This window comes from Eleutherodactylus coqui, chromosome 8, assembly GCF_035609145.1.
Source record: "Eleutherodactylus coqui strain aEleCoq1 chromosome 8, aEleCoq1.hap1, whole genome shotgun sequence".
NCBI lineage: Eukaryota > Metazoa > Chordata > Amphibia > Anura > Eleutherodactylidae > Eleutherodactylus > Eleutherodactylus coqui.
Genome location: NC_089844.1, coordinates 98670440 through 98680274, shown reverse-complemented (window position 1 = coordinate 98680274; position 9835 = coordinate 98670440). Strand labels below are relative to the sequence as shown.

Genomic DNA, 9835 nt, shown 5'->3' with positions numbered 1-9835 from the left:
AGGACCCTGGCGGACAAGCTGATGGTAAAATTCCCATCCGACAGCGCTAGTGGCAGAAGGCGCAGTTCCGAGGGCTAGGTAGCAGGGGAGGTGCGGAGATCGAGCAGCATGTACAGCCCAGGCAGTGCAACAGTCTTTAAGGGCCTGGACAGCTTTATGGCTCCCCACCAAGACTGTGTCACCGCTCCCCAGTCAAGGCTGAGTCGGCGGGAGCACTGTAAAAGGATGGTGAGGGAGTACGTAGCCGATCGCACGACCGTCCTCCGTGATGCCTCTGCCACCTACAACTACTGGGTGTTGAAGCTGGACACGTGGCCTGAACTCGCGCTGTATGCCCTGGAGGTGCTTGCTTGTCCTGCGGCTAGCGTCTTGTCGGAGAGGGTGTTTAGTGCGGCTGGGGGAATCATCACAGATAAGCGTACCCGCCTGTCAACCGACAGTGCCGACAGGCTAACACTCATCAAGATGAACAAAGCCTGGATTTCCCCAGACTTCTCTTCTCCACCAGCGGACAGCAGCGATACCTAAGCAATACGTAGGCTGCACCCGCGGATGGAAGCTACATTCTCTCTCACCATCCAAAACGGGGACATTTCTGCTTCATCAATCTGTGTCTAATATTCCTCCTCCTCCTCCTGCTCCTCCTCCTGAAACCTCACGTAATCACGCTGAACGGGCAATGTTTCAATGCTCTTAAATCGTTGAAACTTTAACTTGAACCAATTTTAAGTTAAACTGGGCTGCCTCCAGGCCTAGTTACCACTTAAGCCACATTAACCAAAGCGATTAATGGGTTTCACCTGCCATCTTGGTTGGGCATGGCCAATTTTTACTGAGGTACATTAGTACTGTTGGTACACCAATGTTTTGGGGCCCTCACCTACAGTGTAATCATAGCAATTTGTATGTTCTTTGCCTGCACTCATGGTACAGAAGTGTGTGTGGGGTTGGCCTACACTTTAGCTACATAAATGTAACTTGGGCCTTGGCTATACTGCAGCTACTGAAATGGAACTAAGACTGCGCTCCCACTATACTGCTGCTTCGGAATTGTTCCTGGGGCCTGTGTAGGCTGCTACTATTACTGAAATGGAACGAAGACTGCGCTCCCACTATACTGCTGCTTCGGAATTGTTACTGGGGCCTGTGTAGGCTGCTACTATTACTGAAATGGAACTAAGACTGTGCTCCCCCTATAATGCTGCTAGTGATATGTTAGTGGGGCCTGTCGCTAATGCTACGGCTGAAATGTTACTAATTCTGGGCTCTGCCTATACCGCTGCTAATGGTATGTCTCTGGGGTGTGGAAACAGAGGCTTCCCAAAGACATGATGGCGGCGAGGCCATTTCCCACCAACGCTGTTACTGTTAAGGTGCATATAACCACGGACACGTGGAGAGGACACGTAGTGCCTCAAAAACATCCCCCGCCACGGCCCACTTAATCCTGGCGACATTCGGAAAACCAACAAAATAAAACCGTGCTACTAGGTCCGCAGTCACCACCACATTACCACCAACGCGGTTACTGTTAAGGTACATATTACCAGTCTGACTGGGGCATGCAGTGTGGGCCGAAGCCCACCTGCATTAAGCACGACATTACTACCTCAGCTGTGTTGGGCAATGCAATGGGATATTTTTGTGTATCGCCGGTGGGTTCCAGGGAGCCACCCATGCTGTAGGTGCACACGGAGTTTAACCTACATGTGTCCACTTGTAAAGAACCCCAGTCTGACTGGGGCATGCAGTGTGGGCCGAAGCCCACCTGCATTAAGCACGACATTACTACCTCAGCTGTGTTGGGCAATGCAATGGGATATTTCTATGTACCGCCGGTGGCTTCCTGGCACCCACCCATGCTGTGGGTCCACAGGGAATTATAAATGCATCTGTTTCCACTTGTAAAGAACCCCAGTCTGACTGGGGCATGCAGTGTGGGCCGAAGCCCACCTGCATTAAGCACGACATTACTACCTCAGCTGTGTTGGGCAATGCAATGGGATATTTCTGTGTATCGCCGGTGGGTTCCAGGGAGCCACCCATGCTGTCGGTCGACAGGGACTTCACAATAGGGAGTTGTACCTGCCTGTGTCTATGAATTAAAAAGCCCGGTCTGACTGGGGCATGCAGAGACACCTTGACAGAATGAATAGTGTGTGGCACATAGGTTCCCCATTGCTATGCCCACGTGTGCCGCTCCTGATGGCGGTGGCACAGGATTCTATTTCTCATTGCTTCTGTACAGCATTGTGGGCTATCGCCCCGCCCCTTTTAAAGAGGGTCGCTGCCTAGCCGTGCCAACCCTCTGCAGTGTGTGCCTGCGGTTCCTCCTCATGGCAGACGCACTTCTAAATAGACATGAGGGAGGTGTGGCATGAGGGCAGCTGAAGGCTGCGCAGGGACACTTTGGTGTGCGCTGTGGGGGGGAGGGGGGCGGTTGGGCAGCATGTAACCCAGGAGAAGTGGCAGTGGAGTGTCATGCAGGCAGTGATTGTGCTTTGTTGGAGGTAGTGTGGTGCTTAGCAAAGGTATGCCATGCTAATGAGGGCTTTTCAGAAGTAAAAGTTGTTGGGAGGGGGGGGGCACTCTTGCCGCTATTGTGGCTTAATAGTGGGACCTGTGAACTTGAGATGCAGCCCAACATGTAGCCCCTCGCCTGCCCTATCCGTTGCTGTGTCATTCCCATCACTTTCTTGAATTGCCCAGATTTTCACACAAGGAAACCTTAGCGAGCATCGGCGAAATACAAAAATGCTCGGGTCACCTATTGACTTCAATGGGGTTCGTTACTCGAAACGAACCCTCGAGCATCGCGAAAAGTTCGTCCCGAGTAACGAGCACCCGAGCATTTTGGTGCTCGCTCATCTCTATTAGGGACCCCTAATGTGGACCCACTGAGTCAACGTACAAGTTTTGGTGTACAACCAATCCATTACAACGTTAGCAAATGACCTTTGGTGATCAGAGACTTTGGTACCAGGAGATGAGAAACAGACCATTTAGGAGCAACATAGATGGAAACCCTTGCCCTTCGCTAGTCAGAAAGATGAGGGGCAACCCTGCCTAGAAGCGGTACGCGGAACGGCCCCAAGATCTTCCCTTCGACCCTGACAGGACACTGAACACACTAAAAACATAGAACAGGACCAGGAATAGTGCAGGGACTGGAAGGCAAAAGGATGAGCATACATGGGGAAGGCTGAGGAACAGGCAACGGGATACAAGACAGGAGGCGTACAAAAACTGGGGAGCAGAAAACACTGATAAAGTACGGGATATGCACAGATAAGAAAACAGAGACAAGACCTATGCTGGATGTCAGAGGCATATACACAACAACAATGTGGCAAAAAGGGAGGGTTTCCAGCTCAGCTAAATAGGGAGGTAATTACCAATGCCCTGCAGTTGAGCTAGGAGCACTAGAGCAGATAACCATATAAGTGCTGGAGAGAATTTTTAAGCAGTTCAAGTTACAGGGAAAGCAGGACAATGCCCGCGAAGAGATAAAATAAGTAATAAATTAAAAAATGTATATATTATGGGATGAAACTGAAAGGGAGGAGACACAGATTAAATATAAGAAAAAAACTTTTTGACAAGTGAGCGTGATGAATTAATGGAACAGGTTGCCATGGAAGGTGATGAGTTACCCTTCAATGGAAATCTTTAAACAGGGGCTGGACAAACATCTGTCTGGGATCATTTAGTGAATCCTGCCTTGAGCAGGTAATTGGACCCGATGACCCTGGAGGTCCCGTCCAACTCTACCTTTATATGATTCTATGATATATATATATTGCATGTAGTTTTTAACTTATTATTTTATTCTTGCTAATTTTTTTTTTGCGCAAAACTCCTTCCCCTTTTTATCTTCAGTTTACACTCTCATTGTAACATTTGAGTAGACTGCATTGTTTATTATCCAGCCAGTTGAATACTATCGGCACGCAGAACAGTCTACTTCCGGTATCTGAAGCAGTAAAACATGCGCTCCTTCGATGTTAACTGACACAATCATTTCCTACACTTACACAGGCCCGGATTCACAGAAGAATATGCGCCACAATGATAGTTGTACTAGGTAATACATAACCACTCCCCGTGTACTAACAGAGTAGTAGAAATTAGGTTTTGTACACTATAAATTAAGTGCTCTTTTTCTCTAACCCTTTGAGCTTGATTAAGAAGGTATAGCCTTTGAAACATGTTGCACATTCGTTTAATGTATGTTTATATTTATTAAACAAAATGGGCATTTAGCCTTGAACCTGCAACCTTGAACTTCATTTCCATAAGAGTGATTGAGCCAGAGGAACATCTAGGATTTAGGTGGGGGGGAGGGGGGATTCTCTGCCTTAGGACCACCCAGAACATAAGTGCTGCCAACATTCTTTGCTTGTTGATATATTGACTGAATGCTCTTTGCTCTCAGAACCTCCAGAGGGCTAGGACTTCTTTCTGATTTTGCCTATATTACGTGATGTAAGTATTGATGCTCAATGTAAACATTATTCTTAAGAAGTATATAGTATATGGTTATTAAAAAGCTGTGGCCACACAGTAATAAAATATTTTTGTAAAAACCATGGTCATAAATACAACTCCAATTATTCCATACAGAAAAACAAATGAACAACCTTGTGAAACTTGCAAATAATCCAATATGTTTTTTTATGTCCCGTTTGCCATGTGATACCGGCTGAAACCTTTTTTGGTTATCCTTTATTATTGCATTACTATCATTGTTTTGAATTCTACTGACTTTATCTTGTACTCTTTTTAACAAAATGTCTTTAAAAACTGCAGTAGACATACTACTCATCAGGAAGAGAATTAAGATAATTATATGGTATAAAATTGAAGAATATGATATATGGTAAGTAACAACATGGTGGCTGAGTGATTAGCACTGTTGCCTTGTAGCATTAGGCTCCTTGGGTCAAATCCAACCAAGGACAAGATCAGCAGGGAATCTGTATTTTTTCACTGTGTTTGAGAGGGTTGCCTCTGGGTGCTTCAGTTTCTCACATATTCCAAAGACTTACTGTGCTGTAGAGCATGTTGGCGCTAAATACCCTGTTTCCCTGAAAATAATACCTACCCTGAAAACACGACCTAGCATGATTTTCCAGGATTTTTGAGGATGCAAAATGATATTTCAGGATTTTTTGAGGATGCTTGAAGAATAAGCCCTACACCAAAATCAAGCCTTGCTTACAGTTAATTAAAAAGTCAATTTCAATAGTGTCCAGGCAGCTATACATGTAAAAAAGTTAAATCTTTTTGAGCAAAAATTAATATAAGACACTGACTTATTTTCGGGGTAACAGGGTAAATGAAATAAATAAACTGATAAATAAAAATAGGGTTTTCTAAGTGCATTAGTTTGTTTTACTCGAAATCTACTTATTCATTTCCTCAAAACACCATCTATTTCGGGAGTTGACACCTTTTCATGGCTAATTTAAATCATAATGAAAAGTAGAAAAATCATATATTTATACACAAAATGACCTAGTAATAGTTTGGTAAATACAAGTGATGTGAAGCAGAACCATCTATATGAGTAGGGGGTAAACACATGTAAAAATAAAAAGTTCAAATAGCTTATACATAAGGGCTGTGAAAGTTTTCTCATACTCTGATTGAAATCTGGTCCATAGTTGTAATGCTAAGCAAGGTGTGTGGGGCATACTTATGGGTCAGAAACTCTTTATTTTCTCCTTAGGAAGAGCACCTTGAGGGTGAGTGAGGAGACTCAAAAGGCCATTCATGCTCCTCTGGGTAATATGCAAATAAGGGAGATGGAATAATACCACCACAGTGCCACCTATTGGAAGGCAGCATTCCTTCAAGCCAAAGTTATACTCTTTATGCAAACCTTGTAACAATGACTGGGAATTAAAAGCAAAGCCAGACTCCATGTACACTTATGTGATTTAGAATCTCAGAAATTCATGCAACATATTTATTGCTATTTTTAATATGTCAAATGAAGTCATGACTTTGTACCTTCAGACTTTCTTCCCTCTCAAAGATTTTAAATTTCCCCCATTGTTTACTGGTAAAAACAGCAAGGAAACCATAACACTTAGATTCTGTTTAACACTCAATCAATAATTCAAGTTCTGTGTGTGAGCACATGTAGAGCCGCGAGAACAATCTCACCAACTAGAACAACAAAAAGTCTTTACATTATCCATAGTTGACAGAAAAGGTCATGTTATTTAAGTGAGTTTGAGCAACATCAGCAGCCAGCTGAGTATAAAATATCCCCTAATTTTTTTTTTCCAGTAGTGACCAGCCAAAGGACAGCTACAGTCAAAATGGTGAAAGTAAGGAGAAATACAAAAAAATTGATTTTGTTAATGTTTTCTAGGTTGTTTTGTTACACTATTTAACATGATTTTACTCAAAAATGCTAACTTACATATAACAATTATAGATGTCACTCAAAAAACTTCCAAAATTTGCTAACATGCTTTTTTTATTATTATTTTCAGATCACTTTCTATGAGAACAAAAATTTCCAGGGTCGTTCCCACGTGCGCACGAGTGACTCTTCTGATTTGTCTTTCTTTATTAATCATTGTAATTCCATCAAAGTCGAAAATGGAAATTGGATACTTTATGAACAGTCAAACTACAAAGGACGTCAATATTTTGTGAAAAGAGGAGAATATCCAGATTTTCATCAGTGGATGGGTATCAATGACTCCGTTAGATCTTGTCGGCTAACTCCACAAGTGAGAGAATGTCTTTAATAACAATCAGGATGTTTTTCTGGCGTAAGCTAAGAATATAGAAAAAGTATAAAGCATACGGAGTTGAACTTTGTGAAGTTTGTGGTACATCATGCAAATATTAAGAAGTAAATTCCAGTTGGCAGAACATTTTATAATTGCCAGCCACCCTGTAGAATACCAATAAGGCTAGGACTACACAGCAGTTTGACTGTGACACAGGTCACATGGCGATAGATCACAGCACAGTCATGCAATATCGCAATGTAGTAAAACACAATGTAGTTATATTGTAGCTTGTAACAGTGTAAGAGTGACTCATTAATCACAAAATCTATTTTTTTGTGATCTGTATGCCGCGGTCATTGCAACTTGCAAGTCACTACATGCCTGCATTGAGTTCTATTACACTGCAAGATCACAAGGCTACACTATGAGTTTCCACCACATGACCTGTTTCACAGCCAAAGTTGGTATGAAGACTGAGAATAAGGCCTCATGTCCATGGGCGGGTCGGATTCCACAATTCAAATTTGCCCATGGTCATTGGGCCTAAGAGATGTACATTGTTGAGGCTGCAAAATGTATAGTCAAAGGGAACCTTTCATGTCATTTATGCTACTCTCACTAAGGACAGCATAAAGTAGTGACAGAGACACATTGATTTCAAGTGGTCTGTCACTTATGGGACAAAGCACACTGGTTTTTAGGAACTCACAAGTTGTTTGGACAAATCTTATCAAGAGATGAGTCACATCTATACATGGGATGCTGCTATCTCCGCCCATCCGTTCTGATTGCTAGTTGTCTAGCTATTACACTGTATACTGAGAAGACAAGCAATCACTGAGGGCAGTGAGGGCAGCATAAAGTATACAATAGGTTCGCTTTAAGGTTAAATTCACATTAGCATTTAGTTTTCTATTTTTACCCTAAGACCAGAAAAGCAGAAAAAAAATATTCAATGGGTCTTTTTTTTCTCAGTTCAACTATGTTCCTCTTGGTTTCTGTCATTCTGACGGAAAAAAGGAGCTGCAGCACTCACCTGAGCACTGTGCCCCTTTGGCTGTCTTTGTTGCTTTGCAGCTCCTTGCAGCAGCTGAAGACGACCCACATAAAGGTCGATAGTGCTTCTATAAGTCTTTATGTTGGCCACCTTCAGCTGCTGCAAGGAGCTGTAACGCACCAAAGACAGCTGTGGGGAGTCACGAGGGTGAGCGCTGCAGCCCCCTTGTTGTAGCTAGCAGTGACAGTCTTAGCAGTGGGACCCTCACTGTCCATAACTTTTAGACATGTCTCAAGTTTTGAAAAGTCTAGTTACTCTTTCTGATTTAAGCTAGGCAACATTGTTTTAGAATAATTTATTTTTAAAATGATCCCCAAACTCAGGTTTTTGTGTGGAGGGAGAGGAAAGTAACATTTGTAAACTATTACAGCATGGAAAATGGCATTTAATGGAAATAAAAGCCATGTAATGCTATAATGTAGAAGCTACAACGATTTACATACATAACAGTTATGTATAAATGATTTTCATGCTTGTGATTTTTTTTTTTAGATCAGTGTTTGCTATTTTTACTATAGATATCTGAAGAGAATTGTAAGTTCCATAAATAATGGTTTACCAGAAATATGTTTTCTTCCTTCAGTTTAAATTATTTTGATGTATGCAGAGCACAAAGATAGCATCAGAAGTCATTGGGAATTCTATTGTTGAAATAATGCTGCACGTGTTTATTAGACACATGAAATAGTTTTCCTGATATTTGTGCTCTTCTTTTCACTAAAGCATCATGGACCATTCCGTTTAAGAATCTATGAGAAAGAGGACTTCAGAGGTCAGATGATGGAGTTCAATAAAGACTGTCTTCATGTATATGAGCATTTCCATGAAATCCACTCCTGTAATGTCTTACAAGGCCATTGGATGTTTTATGAGGAGCCTAACTTTAGAGGACGGCAGTACTACCTAAAACCTGGAGAATATAAAAGATATATAGAGTGGGGTGCTATGTATCCCAGAATTGGTTCCTTTAAAAGGATAACTCATTAGTAAAACTGAATTTGAAATCTTTATCACATATATACTCAATCATTTGCACATCCAAAATACTCTTGTTTCAGAGATCTATGCATGTATGCCACAAATTTGACAAAAAAAACACAAAGGTTTTCACCACCCATGACCACCTTACAATAGGCAGAATAGTAGCCCCATGGCAGCTGCTGCGTACAACATTACTTGTGTGCAGTAGGGACAGGTCTCACTAATTAACGTTGCATAGAGAATCTACATTATGGAACTATGGATGTCTAATGTAAAACAAGACCTGCACTACATCCTTTCCTGACATTTCATTAGCACAATTTGCATATACAGATACAGCAGCACCATCCTATGTACTGCAGACTGCCCAGTGCCAGTGTCAAGGATTGTCTGACTGCTGGTCATGTACAGTATTTGCCCCAGAAGGTGAGATTACTTTTTTTATATTATACTGCTGGCATCTTGTCTGTTAATGGGTTTTATTCTTTTATCACTGTATTTCATACGCCTCTACGATTATTTCACTTGTTGGTATTGCATTGCTCAGTATAATCAGTGGTATATAATACTCTGTATATCTATGTATTCACTTACATTTTACCTATGTTTAATAACTGTAATCTATGTATATATACTGGCTACTGCTTGTAACATATTGCGTGAAGAAGGTGATGGGGCTGAAACATTGCTGCCTGCACATGGGTGAATAAAACACTTTTGATGGAACTGTAGAAGCATCCTGCGACTGTTTTTTTCTCTCCTTTTTTGAGGATAGATAGATTATTGCAGTTTAAATCATTTCATCCAAATGTAAATCTAAAACATAAAAATATGTAAATCTAAAAGAATGATGGTTTTTTTCACTATGGTAAATTTACTGTGCATATTATTAGGAAATTGTTCAATTGAGATTATTTTGACCATTCCAAAGAAAAAAAACTTTGAAGAAGACAATGCCACAGTAGCAAAATATGTTGTGTATTATCTAAGATATAATAAACTATCTGTTCTAAAGAAGGTTTGCTTTACACTATGCATACCA

At 41.6% G+C, this 9835-nt stretch overlaps 1 protein-coding gene across 1 annotated transcript; it reads left to right on the top strand.

Annotated features, from left to right (window-relative positions):
* Positions 1-4790: 4790 nt before the first annotated feature.
* On the top strand, positions 4791-8799 carry LOC136577895 (gamma-crystallin 1-like). The gene is made up of 5 exons (XM_066577813.1): positions 4791-4879; positions 5732-5747; positions 6507-6749; positions 8305-8310; positions 8536-8799. The coding sequence occupies exons 1-5, from the start codon at positions 4791-4793 to the stop codon at positions 8797-8799; spliced, it is 618 nt and encodes a 205-aa protein (XP_066433910.1).
* The last annotated feature ends 1036 nt before the right edge of the window (positions 8800-9835 follow it).